This window comes from Daldinia loculata (genome assembly GCF_022478755.1).
Source record: "Daldinia loculata strain CBS 113971 unplaced genomic scaffold F4817scaffold_11, whole genome shotgun sequence".
Lineage (NCBI taxonomy): Eukaryota > Fungi > Ascomycota > Sordariomycetes > Xylariales > Hypoxylaceae > Daldinia > Daldinia loculata.
The window spans coordinates 324944-343484 of record NW_026054865.1 but is presented as its reverse complement, the minus strand read 5'-3'; the positions used below and the strand labels follow the sequence as shown (position 1 = coordinate 343484).

General features: G+C 45.0%; 8 protein-coding genes across 8 annotated transcripts; 2 read left to right on the top strand and 6 right to left on the bottom strand.

Moving 5' to 3' along the window:
* Nucleotides 1–180: 180 nt before the first annotated feature.
* On the top strand, nt 181–2520 carry F4817DRAFT_357323 (HET-domain-containing protein; the record flags this gene model as incomplete). The annotated part of the gene is made up of 1 exon (XM_049305908.1): nt 181–2520. The coding sequence occupies one exon, from the start codon at nt 181–183 to the stop codon at nt 2518–2520; it is 2340 nt and encodes a 779-aa protein (XP_049161284.1).
* Nucleotides 2521–2826: 306 nt separating this feature from the next.
* Nucleotides 2827–4702, bottom strand: F4817DRAFT_330680 (histidine phosphatase superfamily). The gene is made up of 2 exons (XM_049302425.1): nt 4663–4702; nt 2827–4585 (listed from the first exon to the last, which is right to left on the bottom strand). Exon 2 carries the CDS (start codon nt 4264–4266, stop codon nt 3373–3375), a length of 894 nt encoding a protein of 297 aa, XP_049161283.1. The 5' UTR covers nt 4267–4585; nt 4663–4702; the 3' UTR covers nt 2827–3372.
* A 1994-nt stretch (nt 4703–6696) lies between these two features.
* On the bottom strand, nt 6697–8496 carry F4817DRAFT_25080 (acid phosphatase/Vanadium-dependent haloperoxidase). Its single transcript, XM_049299160.1, has 2 exons — nt 7930–8496; nt 6697–7874 (listed from the first exon to the last, which is right to left on the bottom strand). The coding sequence occupies exons 1-2, from the start codon at nt 8128–8130 to the stop codon at nt 6855–6857; spliced, it is 1221 nt and encodes a 406-aa protein (XP_049161282.1). The 5' UTR covers nt 8131–8496; the 3' UTR covers nt 6697–6854.
* A 75-nt stretch (nt 8497–8571) lies between these two features.
* On the top strand, nt 8572–10045 carry F4817DRAFT_25040 (Isochorismatase hydrolase). The gene is made up of 3 exons (XM_049299157.1): nt 8572–8972; nt 9032–9191; nt 9242–10045. Exons 1-3 carry the CDS (start codon nt 8913–8915, stop codon nt 9799–9801), a joined length of 780 nt encoding a protein of 259 aa, XP_049161281.1. The 5' UTR covers nt 8572–8912; the 3' UTR covers nt 9802–10045.
* Nucleotides 10046–10288: 243 nt separating this feature from the next.
* On the bottom strand, nt 10289–11400 carry F4817DRAFT_313688 (uncharacterized protein; the record flags this gene model as incomplete). Its single annotated transcript, XM_049300280.1, has 2 exons — nt 10289–11152; nt 11206–11400. 2 exons carry the CDS (start codon nt 11398–11400, stop codon nt 10289–10291), a joined length of 1059 nt encoding a protein of 352 aa, XP_049161280.1.
* A 452-nt stretch (nt 11401–11852) lies between these two features.
* On the bottom strand, nt 11853–13778 carry F4817DRAFT_357322 (UPF0061-domain-containing protein; the record flags this gene model as incomplete). Its single annotated transcript, XM_049305907.1, has 1 exon — nt 11853–13778. One exon carries the CDS (start codon nt 13776–13778, stop codon nt 11853–11855), a length of 1926 nt encoding a protein of 641 aa, XP_049161279.1.
* Nucleotides 13779–14134: 356 nt separating this feature from the next.
* F4817DRAFT_25017 (DUF1264-domain-containing protein) lies at nt 14135–15839 on the bottom strand. Its single transcript, XM_049299156.1, has 3 exons — nt 15108–15839; nt 14950–15051; nt 14135–14843 (listed from the first exon to the last, which is right to left on the bottom strand). The coding sequence occupies exons 1-3, from the start codon at nt 15403–15405 to the stop codon at nt 14524–14526; spliced, it is 720 nt and encodes a 239-aa protein (XP_049161278.1). The 5' UTR covers nt 15406–15839; the 3' UTR covers nt 14135–14523.
* Nucleotides 15840–16611: 772 nt separating this feature from the next.
* On the bottom strand, nt 16612–18505 carry F4817DRAFT_330669 (uncharacterized protein). The gene has a single exon (XM_049302424.1). The coding sequence runs from the start codon at nt 18064–18066 to the stop codon at nt 16939–16941; it is 1128 nt and encodes a 375-aa protein (XP_049161277.1). The 5' UTR covers nt 18067–18505; the 3' UTR covers nt 16612–16938.
* Nucleotides 18506–18541: the final 36 nt, after the last annotated feature.

Below are 18541 nucleotides of genomic sequence, written 5' to 3'. Positions count from 1 at the left end.
CTATACTCCCGCATGACTTCTCAGCCGCGGCTGAACCTCTATAACCTCTTCACTATGATAGAGAATTTTCCTCTCGCGATATGTCCCGAGCTTTGTTTTTGATCAAATACAGCTAAGAATCTAATTATACATATATTGCTCAAGTAAAAGATAATATTTGATTAAGACCCCTTAGCCATAATGACCGAACCACAACTAGACGACGATGTTAACCTATGCGACTTCTGCCGCTCGGTCGACTGGGCACAAGTAACAACTAGCCTCTTCAACCCTCACAAAGCAGCTCTCGAAAACGGACAGCTTAAAAGCGGCGAGCATAACCTCGGCACAATCCATACAGCAGCAGCAACCTGTGAGCTATGCAACCTGATCTCAGACGGCTCCCGCAGCTTAAAGCCATGGTGGCCCGTCGCGGAATTCCTCGACCGGCCAGACCATCTTACATGCGCCTTCTGGAGCAGCCGGAACCGCCTCGGGTCCTCTGTGCTGACGAGCAGACTGTCGCAGGCCGATGCGCTGGTGGATACGCTGTATGCGGGTGCGAAGCCGGGGTACTCTTCCACGAATCTAATTATACAGGATTTTTTCGACTCGCTTGAGCGACGGGGTGTATTTCTGGATGACGATAAGGTTGGTGGTGATGGGAAGAGGAGGAATAATAGCTTGAGTAAGTTGTTCGTGCTGGTTGGGATAAGCCCGGTTAAGTGGACGGCGCAGACGTTCTTGCAGTTGCATCCGTGTCTGTATCCGGTGCCGGGTGTGGATGATTATGTGGCGGGGGAGGAGCCGTTTTCGGTGTTTCCGTCGGGGAGGGTTGTGAAGTCGGAGGTTAATGTTGGGTTGCTTAGGAAGTGGTATGAGACGTGCCTTGAGACGCACGGGACGAAGTGTAGTCTGCCTCCTTGGCTCGCACCGGATACTTCATGGCCTGAAAAGCTCAGGTTGATCAATGTGCGACGCTACTGTTTAGTTGAGGCGTCAGATCCGTGCCCCTATTTCGCGCTCAGTTACGTATGGGGTGATGAGACAGGCCCCTTCCAAACAACCCTGTCAAATGTTGAGGAAATGAAAACACTGGATTTTCTCAGGGGTCAGCCCTTACCGAAGACTATCGTGGATGCGATAGAATTGACTAAACAGATGGGGGTGGAGTTCCTCTGGGTTGATCGACTGTGTGTTATCCAGGATTCTGAAGCCGATAAAGTCGTCCAAATTCCTCAGATGGATCTCGTCTACTCGAGGGCAGAATTGACAGTTGTCGCAGCATGCGGCACGGCAACTGATGGGCTTCCGGGAATTAACGACACAACTCGTACCATTAACCAGCGCACAGCGCGTGTCGCTAAATATCTAAGCCTAACGGATGTCTTTCGCCTCGACCAAGAGTACCAGGATAGCCGGTGGAAGACACGGGGATGGACGTTCCAAGAGGGTCTCTGTTCTCGTCGAACTCTCATAGTCGCTTCCGACCAAGTATTCTGGAGCTGTGAAACATCCAAATGCTGCGAAACCATCGCCTTCGAGGCCTTTCCCACTGCCGTCGCCCCCAACGACCTCACCTCCTCGGTGTTATCCGGTCACAAAGTCTTCGGGGAATTTGGGGGTGGTAACAATTTCGCGTACAGCGAGCTAAACTCGATGATCCAAGGATACTGTAATAGAAAGCTTACCGTGAAAGCAGATGTCTTGGACGCGTTTTCAGGGGTATTGAGGAGAGTCGGTGTTAATACAGGACACGAGTTTTACTGGGGTCATTCTGTCTCGACAAGATTTGATGAGAGCTTGGCTTGGAACAATATCGTCTGGTATCCGGATCGCGAGCGGGAGTCACACGAGCTTCCAGAGCGGCGACGGGAATTGCATCGTGTGATATCGAGTGATGGGGCGGTTAATAGGGTACAGTTCCCTAGTTGGTCTTGGCTCGGGTGGAATCACATCCTAGGGGTAAACCGCGCCGCGCCACGACAGGTTGTGCTGGAACCAGAGTTGAATATTATGAAGCTTAGTATGGACGGAAAAGCGGCTCCATTGTGTTCTATATCGAACGAGAAAATATTTGAGTCTGTATCGAAGATCGACATGTGCGGTATTGACAGCACGACTTCGGCGGGATGGAAGGGAAACACGACGATTGACCCTAGCTTACTACACCAGAAAAACGAAGACGGAGATTTCAAGGACTCGAGTCGTCTTCTCTTTTGGACGAGCCACGCAGTGCTAATCTTGGAAGACAACAAGATATATAACGATAAGAAAGAGGAGGTTGGCGAACTAAACCCCTTTCTACCCTATCAGGCACCCAAACTCTCCGGGAAGCACTCGTTTATTGTAGTGTCGCGAAAGCACAACGATAATAGTCTAAAGGTTCTTAAGGCGGAGAGGAAACTTAATGTCTTAGTCGTAGAGTGGGATGACCATGTTAGGCGTGTTGCTTCGCGGGTTGGTGCGGGTGAAGTTAATGAAGAGGCTTGGGTTGGGCTTGCGGAGGAACGAGAATGGATATTAGTGACGCTGGCATAGTCTAGGACATAATCCTCAACTCAAAGCCTGGTATTTGATTTAATCGAGTGTAAACGTTCCCACAGGCGTCTCCTAGGCTAGAGTAGCAATATCGTGATATCTGACAATTAGGCAGCCTACATCGTAAAGATACTACCTTCGTAGCAGACAACAAATGCTAGCACCAAGTTCTCACGTTGTATCATCATTGTGTACACTTAGAAAAAGACCAACAAAAAAAAGAAAAAAGAAAAAAAAGTTGGAGTGACTCGAACTCGAACTCGAACTCGACGCCATGAGAAAAAAGAAGAAAAAAGAAAAAAAGAAAAAAAGAAAACCGCCCGGAGAGACGCAATGACCCGGCAAGCCCGCGACTACCGGAGAAATGCAACGGCCCAGCAGAATATTCAAATTCCGGAGTAGCGCAATGACCCAGCGGGAGTTTCGTAACTGGAGAAACGCAGTTTCCCAGCAGGCGGTTTTTACCACTTGACCACGAAGGCTTTGCGGTGAATGTTACTTTGTTGCGCTGCTATTCCCTTATAAATGCATCATGTAGGTACATAGGTATGTACATGTAGCGTCACGCAGGTGGCCTATGCATTGATATATTTTAGGTACCTATGTACTTCCCTCTGATGAAAGCACATGATATTTTTTATGAGTTTATTATTATCGCAGAGGTATTCGTAGGGACATCAAGAGAATATCCAAATCAGAAACCCTCCTTAAAAACAGACAAGAGGTAGGTACCCTCCCCCTATTGCGCCTCGACGCCTTTTTTCAGAAAAAAACATGATGGGATGACATGACATGCTTCCTTCGTCCCCTCGCTATTGATAGACTAAGATGCAAAGTTCAGTTCAGTTCAGTTCAGTCCGACTCATCGTCTACATCAACCCATCCATTAGATTCGTCGGATATGTCGCGCTCGTCATATTCGTCGTCTGCTTGCTCGGATTCTTCAGCAGCCCGATAAGACGTCACTCGTTCCCGAACTCGAAGCATCTCGCCGTACTCGAACACCCGCCTGGCGGCAAGTTCCCTGGCGCTGTACATGGTGAGAAGGTTTATCGACCAGTAGAAAAGGGGCCCGTTCCGCTGAACGATGCTCGCGGTCGTCTCAGCCAGTACCGGGTCGGAGACATCAAGCCCAAAGATGTTCTCGATCCGGTACGACCGGCACTCTGTATTATGCCAGTCCGAGTTACGTCTTTCGCTCACGCCCCGGAAGTCGCGAGTGAGCCAATGCGCAAACTCCCCGTGCGTCACGACCACGATGTGCGCATTGATTTGGCCGGCCTCGATGGCCCTTCTCGCTAGCATCCGTAGGTAATTACGTGCGGATCGCGCCCGCGCCTCGACTTTGTGCACCTCTGGCGCGTAAGGGGTATCGAAACCCTTATGATACCAATCTTCCTCAAGGTCATCCATATCCACGTTATGGCCACGGGCGTATCGATAGGAGAGCGTGCTCTTCGGAATTCCCGTGCTGCTCGGTGAGGGGTTGATCTCCTGTAGCTCGGGGAGTAGTTTGACCTTGATGTGGTCATGTACCGTTGGAAGAATTCCAAGTATCGCAGTGTCGATGGCACGTCGTAAGGGAGACGAGAGGATATTGGTGACCATGGGTCCGAACGGATACGCCTCTCTCAAAAGATCACATTCCGCAACGCCGTCATCAGTTAGTGTCGGGTCCCTAAGGTGGCTGCCGTGGATGTTATGGGCGGCCTGCGCATGGCGGATAATGTCGATAGTAGGCATCATCCCGATAATTAGATGTTCGTACTCTCAGTAGACTTTTCCTAGGAATACCCAGCGGGAATTCTATAGGCCTCGCGTTTGTATCGATGGCGAGTTGCTCTCCAGGTGGGCATTCTCCCGTCTTTAAATATTAAAAAGATTTGCCCCAACGCATAGCAACACGGCCGCTGGGGAAACAAGATTGCCAGACATGAAAACTTAACAAGAAACTTCTCGCACGAGCGTCTATTCGCATAGTTGAAGCTTTGTTGTTGGTCATGGTAACAAACTTAGCCCATGTAGTTCAAATGGTCCGATTCGCTAAATTACATGTGTAGAGCGACTAACAAGATTAGTATATGGTTTGTTCATAGAGGTGAGTATCTAGTTTCATTCAGTGCGAAAGGGTAAGCGTCTTACAATTAAATTTATAGTCTTCGGAAGGAAAACTATAAGGTCAGTTATGGCGTGACATGCAAGAAATTTAGTAACTCGCCAAGTCCAATTTATGGATAATTCTTTACATTCTCATAAGGAGTATATACTACTACAAGGGGTAAGGCTTAAAGAGTAGACAAGTACATTATACGTACAGCTTCAATCGACTTGGGGCTTAAACGAGACTTGTAAAAGTATACAATCTAGTATAGATACCTATAGAAAGACATTGAAACGCACAAGTTTCAGAGACTTGCAAATACTATACAAGAGGGTTATAGTGTTCTGCAGAACTTTGAGACGGTTGCACTGCTAAGTCCCAACTCAAATAAGGCCGAAGAGCCTCCTTTCCCTTTACCCTTGACCCTTGCATGGCGAACTGTCAAAATATTAACCCAGATTATCAAACAAAACTATAATTAAGCATCTTTACCGAGAATGCATAGACTAAAACGTCTAAGATCTGCCTGGGCCGAAGCTCAGAGTTTACATGGGTGGTTAGGTAGTTTATTTGACACTGGATGGCGGCGTAAGTTCTAAAGCAATAGTAATAACTACGATGCGCGAGGAACCAAAAGCCGCCAAAGCGACAAAACGCTAAAACACTTCGCTAGTTCAAACCGTCAAACATAAAAAAATGCACAGTATACAGCACAGTAATTGTGGCTTATTTACACAGTACACGTAAAAATATGGACAATTTAAAATCTTAAAAATAAAATAAAATAAAATAATTTTTTTTTATAAAATATTACGTTTAAACTTTTTTTATTATATAATTAATTATATTAAAATATATATAATAATAAAATAATAATAATAATAAATTTAAAAAATTAATTTAATTAATTATATATATATTGATTAAAAGATTTATATATATATATATAAAGTTATAAATAATTAATTAAATTTTAATTTTTTTTAATTATTAAATTAAAAAAAGCTTTTTAATATAAATAAAAATAAAAAATAAATAAATAATAATAAATAATATAAAATAATATAATAAAAATAATGAAAATATATCATTAATATTAAAAAGATTTAAAGAATTTAATAATACCGGTCCGAAATTTTTCCGAATTTTATTTGAATTTATATAAATTCTTTAATAATATTTAATAAAAATACGTGCATCGGAGCGAATATTGGTCCGATAAATACCCGGTTTATTTTATTAAATCCATTAAATTAATTTTTATTTTCTAATATTTATTTCATATTTTCCGGGTTAATACTTGTTTTAATGCACGTGTTTTTATTAAATATTCTTAAAAAATCTATATAAATTTAAATAAAATTCGGAAAAATCTCGGGTTAATATCATTAAATTTCCCAAATCTTTTTAATATTAATAATATATTTTCATTATTTTTATTATATTATTTTATATCATTTATTATTATGTATGTATTTATTTTTTATTTATATTAAAAAGTAAAGTTTAATTATTAAATTAATTAATTTTATAATTTATATATATATAATTATATAATTAATATTTTAATATTAATATATTATTAAAATAAAAATTATATATATTTTTATTAAATATATTTTAATTTTAATATTTAAAAATTAATTATTTTTAAAATAAACTTTATTAAAAAATAATAAAAAATAAAAAATATTTTTTAAATTTAATAATTTTAAATTGTTTTTTTACATAATATAAATAATTAAATTTTATTTTAATAATTTAAATTTTTTAAATTTTATTTTAATTTAATTTATATTAAATATAATTATATTAATATATTATATTTTTTATTAATAATTAATAATAATTTATTATTAAAATATAATATTATTATTATTTTTAAAAAAATTAAAAAAAAAATATTTAATAATAATAATAAAAATAATTAAATTTTATTTTTTTAAAAAAACTCTTTTTTCCTTTCACTGTTTTAATAAGCCACATGCACTGTACAATATACTGTGTATTTTTGGTGTTTTACTGTTTGAAGGTCCGAAGTGTTTTACTGTTTTGTCGTTTTGGCGGTTTTGTGTTCCTCGCCCGCCGTCATAACATTTACTTATTACCACTATCTTATAGTTTCATGATAGTTTATGAAGAATAAATTGTATATAATACGATACTAGTCTGATGCTACTCCAATAGTTATTAGTCCTTGCGCTCCTCATATCTCGTCATCTTAGCCCTGACACTATACCATATCGGCACCACGATCTCTATCTCTAGAGAGACGAGGAGTGTATTGAGGTTCTCTTGCAGCTTGGCTTGCCGTACCATCGGGAGGCCCCTCAAAATGTACGCTGGAATGGCTACCCATAACTCCACTTCTCGTGACAGGGCCTGGTAGTATCTCTTTCTCATTGTTCGGGTGCCCTTTTCTCCAACCAGCCCTATTCGTGAACACTAGTTTTGAGCTTTCCCAACCATTTGTCAAAGGTATGAACGCAGCCCCTCGATTCAGAGGGATATGGTTGATGCGCCAATCCCAGACGCTTGCATATACCATGCGATATGATGAGACCGCTAAGACGGTGCCTATAGTGGCACCTGCAAGAATATCATACCAATTATGGGATCCGTCCACTGTCAAGGACCCGCAAATGAGGGCGGCTCCCAGGATCGGACAGTAGAGTAGGACAAGCTTCCACATGGAGGAATGGTAATTTGCAAAGACCTTGAGCTTCGCATTGAGGTATAGGAAAATGTAAACGGCTGCCGCACAGGTGGTCGTTGAATGACCGCTCGGAAAGCTTTGCATTGCGTTCCAAAGAGGCCGGCCCTGGCCAATTGTGCAAATTTCCGAGGTATACATGTATTGTCTATAGCCAACAGCATTCAAGCCCGTCACATCAACATCTGGGTTGCCAGCAAGACTAGGATCGGGCTGACAGACGTCATAAAAGTTTGGTCTGAGGCCGCCGATAAGCCACTTGATCGTGACTTGGAATGCAGCTGATGTCTCGAGCGCATATACGAAGCCGACAATACAATTATTGAGGTCCCAAAAACTCCGGAGGCGAATTTGAATAATCAAGACAGTGAACAGAGGGATCACAGTTACGAGAACAGTATCTACCCAAGAGGAAATAAGCTGAGGGCGATACGGATACGCAAATTCGGGGTAAACGACCTCGCCGGTGTCTTCGCCGGTACGTGCATCGATTACCGTCAAGGGGAAAGTTCGTACTCCAGCAGGGCGAAGAGCATAGACCTGCGCGATGTTGGTGCGTTATACTAGGTATACTAGGGGGGCTCGGTACACTTACGCTAAAGGCTACTACACCGAGAAGAAGCATAGTTACGATGTCGGGCCAAGTAACTCTCAACCACAAGCCAAACGAAGGCCGTTTCTCAACGGAATATGACTCAGGCGGCGAATTCAACCATCTATAGAATTTCTTTGTTCCTGATGAGTTCCGAGCGGGACGACTGCGAGAGACTCTTCTACCTCCCACGTATGGATCCATTGATAGGAGGCCTAGATGTAGGTCCGATAGCAACGCTAATAGCTTACTGAAGGACCAGCTTGGACGGTTAGGTTGGATAAGACATTTTCTCAATTATATCGAACGAGGAGCTAAATATTCAAGAATGAATGCAGGGCCTAGTGGAGAGTAGGTATCTTTACGGAGCTGATATCGATGAATTAGCATCGCGACTGACTGAAGTCATTCGCTTTGCAATAACTGTCACCATCACTCTTTCTATGAGAGGAAAACTTGAGCGGTATATGGCTTCCTTAGTGACGGGCTGCTTGCCCTATTTTAGGTATAGAAGGTTAAGTTCCCCCCTATTCATCCTATGATTTTATTCTGAGAAGCTCTCTTTAATGCATATTTACCTCTCGTCTAATTACATATGAATTAGTCTTCAATGAGTGGATCGTATCAATTTATACACATTCAATCCGCGCTATATCCTCATTCGAACCGAACAAGCTGAACTGCAGATCGTATCCGGACCCCGCGCATAATCATGGTATCGTAATCTTCAAAATGCATAGCATTATTCAGCTCTTATCTTGGCAACTTGCTTCCCAGGGTACCTGATTGTGACGGGGTAACGATCCGCCGCCTTATTACATAGTATGATCCCAGCCACTTCTATTCAAACCGATAAGTAAACAATATTAGTCGCTTCTCATATCGTTAATTGAGATTGGATTCGTAACTGATATCCAAAGACTTGAACATATTTGCGAAGAGGGGTGACCCCGTGTCTATCAAGTTATTATTTAAAAGTTGTAGAAATGTGGTTTTATAGCATATCTTGTATACTTGCTCTCAGCAGCTTAGGGTATGCTGTTCCAGTGAGTTTTATGATCTTAATTACAGGACCATCATCGTTCGCTCTGACCGCAATGTATAGTATTCCAACAAGTTACATAAGAAAACAGCACTCGTCATCATTGATGTACAAAACGATTTCATCAACGGCTCTTTAGCCAACCCGCGAGCTCCTGCTATCCTACCTAAAATCTATCAACTCCTGGATAATCATGAGTGGCCCTTCGTTGTCGCTTCTCAGGGTAATATGCATTTTCAAACCAATAGCTGCACCTAGTCTAACATTGTATAGACTGGCATCCTAAAGGGCATGTCTCATTCTTCTCAAGTCATCCTGGGAAAGTGTCCGGAGACACTGTGAACGACAGCTTCATAGACACCCCTACGAAGACCGAAACACAGATGCTATACGCGGACCACTGCGTTCCGGAGACATGGGGCGCTGAGATAGAGCGTGGCGTTCAGACGCGGTTGCATTCGCTCGAAGGCTACCGCGCCCCCGTCAATTACATTAAGAAGGCGCAAGACCACTCAGTCGACTCATACTCGGCTTTCGCTGATAACCAGTACCACCGCTTCACCACTCTACACTCCGAGTTGACCTTGCATAGCATCGAGACTCTAGTCGTAACGGGACTCTTGACGAGTGCATGCGTCCGTGGTACGAGTATCGATGGAATCAAGCTGGGATACGAAGTCGTGCTCATAGAAGATGCCACTGAATCAATTAGTGATGAAGATAAGGCCGCGGCTATCAAGGAGCTGCAGGGTTGGGGGGTGCAGGTTTTGAATCTGACAGATTGGGAGGGCGCAAATCCTACTCCAGTAAAATTCAGGACAAGGGAATTGTAATTACGAGGTTATCGTATTACGAGCGTGGCTTGTCTCAGCCCGTGGGGTCCGAAGTGCCCATGATAATAATAGGCGTGTCGACGAAATAGGGAATATTTGATGGAAAAGATATTGAGAGGCGTATTTAACCCGTCTGTACGAGTTTTAACAATTCCAGTAATTGGGAAGGGGGCGAGGGTAAGAAAAGTAGTCGAGAAGTTGAGGGCCGAGAAAACCACACTTGGCCAGTTGGAAAACACTGATATTGGAATCGAATGATGAGCCAGTGAAAGCTGTGAGTGTATTAATCACGGCAAATTAAAGGAATATATATCTCCAGATACAACCCGACTTCCTACCTACGTAAACTACATGTCAGCTTTTCGAACCGAATTCCAATACCTCAAACAAGCAATAGTCCCGTTCCTAGAGGCCATAAATATCCCAACCAAGCCTCCACCTAAGTTACACAAGGCATAGGATTGTGACTCATTACAACTCTCCGCCTCTAAGCTGCTTTAAATTTACGGGCGATGATGGTTTCCATATACCCGATAGCCCCTATAAGATTAAATGCTAGAAAGGAAAGCCCATAAAACTTGACATGTAACATATACAGTCTTTTCCACGTGGCGCGTGACACGGACTGGTAGGCCTCATGAGTAGAGATATACTCCTTGCCCTCGGCTTTCTGTTGATCGAACACCAGGTCTAGCGAGATAATCGGCCGATCTTCCTCGGGGAGGAGGGAAGCTTGTACGCGAGCTAGGACGGCCTCGGCCGGCATAATAGCGATGAAGGTATATACTAAGTGGAAAATCAGGAGCAACAAGAGACCGGGCGGTGTAAGGGCAATCATGCTAGTTGCTACCGATCCAGTTACCACCTGCTCGAATCCTGTAATGCTACCGAGAATCACAGTGGGGACAGCAGTAGCGCGAAGCACGAGATCAAATCGCGGTAGACGACGCCAGAATGGCTTCGCGCTGGGCTCCGAAATAACAATGTGCGTCCATGCCGTGTGGAGCTGCATGGTGATTAGTGACGCGATACCCGCAGAAGCTATCCTGGGCATAAATGGGATCAGTCCGAGAAGAAATGTAATCGGATAGATAGCAAGACGGTAGGCTACGAAGCAGGCAAACCCTCGAAAAAGGGACTTCTTGCCACCGATAGAGAGCAGACGGCGACAGGTAGAACGAAGATTAGATGTGACCGGCCGTGCTAACATGCCATGCTCTTCATCGGCTGGGTCTTTGGGACCCTCAGCTTCTTCATCAATCATCTCGCCGGGTACTTGAGTATAAGATGCAGGAGCATCAGTTTCGACGGAAGCCAATATTAGGAAGACATTTCCCAGAACATACGAAAACTGCGGCAATTAGTAAGAGAATATTTACATATAACATCATCAGAGTCACGTACTGTAAGGAAACATAGGACGGATATGGCGAGCTGGATACCTCCAATAATGTTGAAGGCATTCAATTTTCCCTCTCCAGACTTATCGACACGAGACACTAGGGCCTCAATAGACCGTCTAGAAAGGGATATGTCAAGCACATCTCCTTGAACAATACGCCGAACTATAGTAGGCCATAAGCCGCGAATAGCGTTCATGATGTTGGTCGTTTGAATAAGCAATCTCGAGGAAAAACGAACTAGTGAATGAAGGCTAGATCAGGATGATCGATCGTAGAGGCTCTAAGCTCTAAGGCGGGGTTGCTACCTTTTATTATTTTCGTCATTGGGTGGAAAGGATCGTTGAAAGCTGATGCCTAGTCCAAGACCGTACCATAAATAGATCCTGTCCGACGTGAAAAAGTAAGCGCGCGAGATGTGTCATGTCCAGTAGTCCGATCGGAGGTGTTAGACCGCGAAAGCCTCTCAGATTAATGCTATTATAATTGGTGTGATTGGTGTGATGTGGCTTTGTTTCATTAATACGATATCGGTAGCAATGGCTTCATTTAAAGCCAAGATAAATAAGCCCGAGTGAGCAAAAAGGATTCACTATTTCTGACAGAACCTCGTAGGGCGTAGGTTTTGACTTAACATTCGCCGTATCAAAACTACGAGCTGCAGCTACACTGCATAGCTCGACCTAGTCTTGGGACATCACTTGTCCACCGCGTCTCTTCATCTATATCACCCTTATATTCCTTGCCGTCGATTGTGCGACCGGCCCAGCTCTCCTCAAACGGGTGTAGAGCCATATGCATAATTCTATCCAGAACGTCTCTCTCGTTGTTCTTCTCTACTCGCTTAATAACTTCATCAAGGATCCAGCCTCGCGGAACGAAGTTTGGATTGACTTTCTTCATGGCTCGCATCCGCTCCTTGTCTTGTTCATCGGAGACGGTTTGACCATCTCCCCAGTCTTCGAGAATACGTTGCCGCCACTTGTTCAGCCACTCGCCGACTTGTTTACGGCCCTCGGCTTCTCCACCAGCGCCTGTGACACCGTCGCTGTAAAAGAAAACGCTTGCTCTATCCTGACGAGCTTCCTCCGTCTCGAGCTCATCAACTTTGACTAGACTTAAACGGCGGAAGAAAAGGTTGAAGTCTAGCTCTAACGATTCCATGGAATCTAGGATGCTACTGAATAGGTCATCGAAGTCACTATCCTTGTAGGTCTTCAATCCAAATCGGGCTGTCATGAGCCTCTTGTACTCGCCAAGGAACACAGCTTTGTACTCCTCGCCGATTTGCATGATGATTTTTTCAGCTCTCTCGATAATACCGCTCGCCTCCTCTTCTTTCACACCGTCTTCGACGAACTTTGGGTCGTCCACTTGTGATCCAGCACCAATCAACTCGCCCAGCGCTTCACCTAGGCGTACCAGGTTCCACCATATGATGCTTGGCTGGTTGCGGTAGCTATACCGCAGCATAAAGTCATCGTGGTTAGGAGTGTAATTAGGATCGAAGTTGTCCATGAATGCAAAAGGACCAAAGTCAATACTCAGCCCGAAAAGGGAGGTATTATCTGTATTCAATACGCCATTCATAAACCCGTAAGCTTGCCACTTAGCAACGGTAAGTGCATTGCGCCGCACGATTTCTCGATACAAGCGCGTGAACCGGTTCTCTGCAGACTCAGGTGGCCCCTCGACCGTGTCCGCTGGAATGTTGCGCTTAGGAGGAGCTGACTCCTTTGGCTTGTCAGGGTCTTCAAGACGGCCAGGTAATGTCTCCCAGCCGCCAAATACATCCTCGGCGACATATGTCGCAAGCTTACGAATGAGATCTCTGTCACCCCGTGCCCTCAGGATATCAAAATTACCTATTCGCAGCCAGGACTGCGCAAACCGCGCTACGATAGCGCCGGGTTCAATCGTTTCTCGCCGTACCTTAACTTCCGGAAGCAGCATCAAACTGAGAGCCCTCGTGGTCGGGATACCAAGCGCATTCAGCGCCTCGCTAACAACGAACTCGCGTATGCTACTCCGGAGAACAGCCTTCCCGTCTGCAAAGCGGCTATACGGCGTCATCCCTGCGCCTTTCAATTGTAATTCGTAACGTACACCCGTACTCGGATTTATCGTCTCGAATAGCGATATAGCACGCCCGTCACCGAGCTGGCTAGCCCACTGACCAAATTGAAAACCACCGTAGCATTGCGCCCACGGGTAGCCTCCCTCAAGCTTCTCCTCATCCCATCCCTGCAGTTTGTTACCCGCAACCGTTTGCACGAAATCCTCGGTCTTCTCGTCGCCTTCTTTGATACCAAGATCGCGCATGGCCGCTGGACTAACCGCTAGAAGCTCAGGTCTCTCGACAGTCTGGGGGCGTACCCATGTGAACAGAGCGTCGCGGACCTGCCGGGGAACGATCTGATCGCGGGGTGTCTTATGCGAATCGGCCGGTGTCGGGAACAGGGAGTCGGGGGGAAGCTTAGATGTGAAGGTCCACGACTTTGGTATCTCGTTTATAGACAATGCCGTGGCATTTGCCGCGTGAGTTGTAGCGCCATTGGTTGAGAATTGGGACGCCATCTGCGTCAATCGTAAGTGTGGTAGGCCTCGATGAATAATGCGATGGAAAAGCATATAGACGGCTTCTCCAGGCCGAAATGAATTATAAGTTAAGAGGTATGTAGAAAGACAAAATAGAGATTACGGATTCGAGGAGAAATGTAAATGTAACATTTCGATGATGCTTAGGTACATAGTCTATGAATGAATGGATGAATGTGGCAATCTGAGGTATTACGTCAATCCCTGTAGCTGAATTAAGCACAATTACCTTGGAGGATCCCGGTTTAAACGGTATATGCATTTATATCATGTAACTCAGCAATAGGTTTAAATATCGGCATTCATTTCCCGGGGTTCGCAGTAAATGCGTCCTAAAGCTCATCAACTACGCGTGTTTTATTTTCCACAGCAGGGTCAATTGTAAACGAAAAGTTTAAGAGTTTAAGAGAACTATGGCGACAACGATGCGAATTTCCATCAACCTTCCAAAAAGGTTGACCGCTCGTCTATCTTTCACCATGTCAGGTTTCGGACTCCACCTCTCCGGAATGAAATCGTTAGGTTTCTCAAACGCAGATTTCAGTTGAAAATGGTGTTGGTGAATGCTTCTTATGCAGTGTCTAATTTAAGAGGGAGGTGGGTTTTTATTCCATTAAAGACTTATTATCTGCTTGTCTTTTACCAACACATCTGGCCTCGCGTTAAACAGACCCCGAGCAAGACTGCCCCAAGCTAGGGGAGGATTTTAAGCTAAGATAGGGGCCTACGATGAGAGAACGACCTGCTTTCCATCGTTAGGAAATGACGTGTTCGCCGTCTCGTTGACTATTCCCAACGACAAGACATAGCCGTACTTCCAGCTATCCGCTCCAGACACAAGTGGAGGGTGCGGGATATCACTACGCGACTCCCTGACCTCAGTAGTGTTTAGACCAAAGAGCTCATCTCGCTTGGTAACGAAGTCAGGGGTAATTTGGTCATCTCCAGTATAACCCATCACAAGCTCAGGGATACCGATAGGGTATGTAGAATTCTGCTGGTCATATCTCCAGGTGTGGAACGTCTTGCCATAAGTTCCAACCACTACAAGATCAATAGTTAGCGAATAGGAGCCACGGGATATATATAAGATATGCAGTAAAGCTTGGAAACGGAGAAAAAAGAGAGCCTGAGTCCGGGGAGCACATACAGACATCCTTCATAATGGTGTGGTCCACGGACGCTGGCAATCCTGGTTGGGTCAAGAAACCACTAGTTACTTCATAGACATGACTGTGCCATAGTTGACGTTCTTAGAGGACATTAGTTACCTGTCTGTCTCTTACTTGATCAGTCTGGTCTCCTCACCTTCGTAGTCCAACGTCTCGAAAGCGTCAGAACTAATGATGTATTCGATACCCGCCAGGCGTGCAGGTGCCGTCGCAGTATTGTAGATAGCGCATTGCAACATATCGTCGCGAATAATCACGCAATAGTGGTTGGCGGAAATCTCCCAGTCACTGTGTCCCGAGACGAAGTGGAAGCCATTCAGGAATAGCACGGCGCCTTCAGGGCCGTAATGACCAAAAGGTAGCGAAGCTGACATGCCTAGGGGCAAGAAGGCGATCACTGCAGAGAGTGCAGGGACGAGCAATTGGTAATGCATGGTTGTAATTGAGGATTTAGGATAACTGAAGGATCTTGAAACCGGTGAACTCTGATGATTCGAGCATGATTGATATCGAGAAACGGCGGCGAGAATCGTCCTTATATACCAAACTACCAGATAATTATCGTGTCGCCACGAATATTAAAAACTAAAGGCACTTCACTCCTCGTCGGGAATAAGGAGGAGAAAGCGCCCTTGGCATCGTCTCCTCAAGTGCGTTGATATCGCCGAGCGGAGACCAGAGATTCTCCATGAACTCATCGGTTTGGCATCCCGTATCGTCGCGTTCCATTGCCTCTTCATCCTTGCTTATTTCTTCATCTTTCATCTAGACCTTGCTCACGAGCGCAAGACTACTGGGGAAAATGCAACCTCCTCAACTCTAAAAACAGGCCATGATAGTCTAGCAACGATGGCATGAAGTAAGACTATCGCAAACGACGACAAGCACCGGATTGATGCCCCACAGTGACTGCGTGTAATTAGTTCGAGCGGCAGATTTCCATCTAGCGATGAGGTCGCCGATTACATTTGCATGCAATGGGTCTAGTTAGATCCCGAGCTTTCAGCATCTGTTGCACATCGCCGTTTAACCCTTGCTCACACCAATTATGAGCGAACGTGAAAATCGAAGACCGACATCCTCATGGATCCTGCAAATGACTCAAGAATCGTCCCACACATGAGCAAGTTTGTAAGTGAGTGCCCAAATACACTCCGTAAAGTCTTCGTAAGACTCCCACGTCCCCTGTCTCGCGACAGCGTGGGCTCTACGTAGAATCTCTCGCCGGGGAGGACAGGGGGCGGCTTCGCGTTACGTTATCTCAAGTACATTGTCACTCGTCGAAAAGTAGCGGGAAAAGCCGAGGAAAAACGCTGCGAAACTCGGGCGAATTCGTGTGGTGGAATAGTATCTTGAAAGTTCAAGAAGAAGCAGATATCAACTTAAAGATGGAATGGGAAGATGAACATACATATAGTATGCCACAAAGGTTGATGGCATCGAGCACGCCATTGCCCCTGTCATTCTTCTGGATGAGAAGTTTCCTATTTTGGTCTTGGGGGTTACGGCAATGCTAGCGGATCTCGGGATAGACGCCGATGTATGTATGTAGATGTAAGATCCGCTTCCGTTGAAACGCTGCGGGATCTCCGCATTACATGGAACGAAATTAATAACTACTTCGTACACGTACGTAATGACTTATACTAGGTAATTATCACTTAGACCTTCGAATACGAAACTATAGCTTGAGAGCAAAACACTGTTTAGTACTTTTTTATCAAAGTTAGATTTCGATTCAAACACACTATTAACCTCTATTGTTCTCTAAGTTAGCTTAAGATTCGCGATCCAAAGCCGTCCACCCCACGATAGATTAAGGAAAACGTCATTCATTCATAAACATGATATATCCTTAGCCCTAGCTTGTAAAAGAACCTAGCTTGTGGAAATGCGAAGCCAGTTCCTCCATGGGCCTAATTTCTGGATCCTTAGGTCTCGTCGCTGTGCTATTCGATTCTACCCCTTTAGATTGCTTGAGAGGGGTGAGAAGCAGAACAGAACTGTTTCCAGATATACTTGGCGAACGCCAGCCACTCGCAGTCTTTACTGCAATCAACCTTGCAGGCCATACACAGAGCCCAAATGTCATCCTGTGAGCCAACAGCATTTAGCTGGTCAATAGACAACCGCGTTGAGTTTACCACTATAAGAGAAGTCAGCAGCTTCTGCAATTCTTTGGGGTTGTTGGCCCGCTGCGACAACTGGTGAACGCCTGCGATCCACTCGTTGGCATCTGAGCCATCATCTGGACTATAAATTAGGAGTTTAGAGTCTGAGCTATTGGCATAGTCAGGCTTCCACACGGACTTCCGCTGTCGCTGGCGTTCCAAGCACGCAGCTAGCAGGTCTGGACAGAGCGTGGGTTTGGCTCTGGCCTTCTGCTTTGTATCATAGCCGCTCACCAGCCAGCGCAAGTGAAAGAGACCATCCAATCGCGCGTCCGTCGGCTCATCCCCGTAAATGCTACGTAGGGTATCGGCCATAGCTGGGTGAATCGGGATTCGACAACCCAAGCTACGTTCCCAATATCGATGGACTAGCTGGACGCCGAGAAAAGTGCCGGAAGCGTGTAGTAGAGGTTCTGGGCAACCAGTGTTGACCAAGTCATCCATCATGTCAAGATATACTGAATGATATCCAATCTTTCGCCTTCTCTCAAGAGTCGGTTGCATACTCTGCTCCCCAAAACTGATAGTCGGCTGGTGGTTATCCACTTGGTAAATACGCGCAGCTGATTTGGCCAGGTCCATGGAAATACAAGAATTGGAAGAGCTACCAAAAATCCAGTTTTCTTTTAGCAACCTTAAGCTTGCTATCCGGGAGATTATGATCATACAGGGGTATGTGCCGGCACTGTGCGTTCGGAGTATGATACTATCCCAAATACCCTCGGCATGCCGGCTCATAACCCTCACCGCCCATGAGAGTAAAATAGTTAGCCGTGTGTTTGTTATAGCGATGACTTGGGACCAATGTCGGTTCCTCAGGAGCCTGGGACTTTGGCATCTTATAATGAAGAAATTTGCACTCGATGCTGCGGGAACACGAACCGCCGCACCACAAAGAATGCGCCGCGTGGAGCAACTCGACATATTTCTGTGTTTTAGCTAATTCTTCGAGAGCATCTAACGCCGAGCCTGTGTAGGCAAGCGTGTCAGGGGAGACTGGGCCCATGCCTGGTCGAGTTTCGATCATGATCCAAGTAATTAAGGATTATCGGTACATGCGAAGTCGACAGTATTAAATATGATGTTCAAGGCGTAGTATGACTATCAATGTTGCGCTCTTCGCTAATGCTATACGAGCGCGAGTAAGAAGTGATAGTACAACTGTTGGGACTGGACTACTATTATAGCCAGGAGCTCCTCATCCTAGGTGTCTTGGTGGTCCAGGGATTAAATTCATACCGCGTAAAGGCAAGGTTTTTGCGAGTTTTCTTTCTACGTAGTGTGTAGGCTGCGGCGTCGTTAATATAATATATATCTTGTAGAATACACTTCCGGACTTTCGTAGCCTATTGTCGAACATACCACTACACCACTACACCACTAAAAGGTTATTTCGTAG

Coding starts and splice junctions, on each gene's coding strand:
- F4817DRAFT_330680 (XM_049302425.1), bottom strand. CDS start 4,266: ATGATGCCTACTATCGACATTATCCGCCATGCGCAGGCCGCCCATAAC.
- F4817DRAFT_25080 (XM_049299160.1), bottom strand. CDS start 8,130: ATGGATCCATACGTGGGAGGTAGAAGAGTCTCTCGCAGTCGTCCCGCT. Junction 7,875..7,929: donor TCGGTGTAGTAGCCTTTAGC/GTAAGTGTACCG, acceptor AACATCGCGCAG/GTCTATGCTCTTCGCCCTGC.
- F4817DRAFT_25040 (XM_049299157.1), top strand. CDS start 8,913: ATGTGGTTTTATAGCATATCTTGTATACTTGCTCTCAGCAGCTTAGGG. Junction 8,973..9,031: donor GCTTAGGGTATGCTGTTCCA/GTGAGTTTTATG, acceptor CGCAATGTATAG/TATTCCAACAAGTTACATAA. Junction 9,192..9,241: donor CTTCGTTGTCGCTTCTCAGG/GTAATATGCATT, acceptor AACATTGTATAG/ACTGGCATCCTAAAGGGCAT.
- F4817DRAFT_25017 (XM_049299156.1), bottom strand. CDS start 15,405: ATGCATTACCAATTGCTCGTCCCTGCACTCTCTGCAGTGATCGCCTTC. Junction 15,052..15,107: donor CGAGACGTTGGACTACGAAG/GTGAGGAGACCA, acceptor ATGTCCTCTAAG/AACGTCAACTATGGCACAGT. Junction 14,844..14,949: donor CACCATTATGAAGGATGTCT/GTATGTGCTCCC, acceptor TTGATCTTGTAG/TGGTTGGAACTTATGGCAAG.
- F4817DRAFT_330669 (XM_049302424.1), bottom strand. CDS start 18,066: ATGTCGAGTTGCTCCACGCGGCGCATTCTTTGTGGTGCGGCGGTTCGT.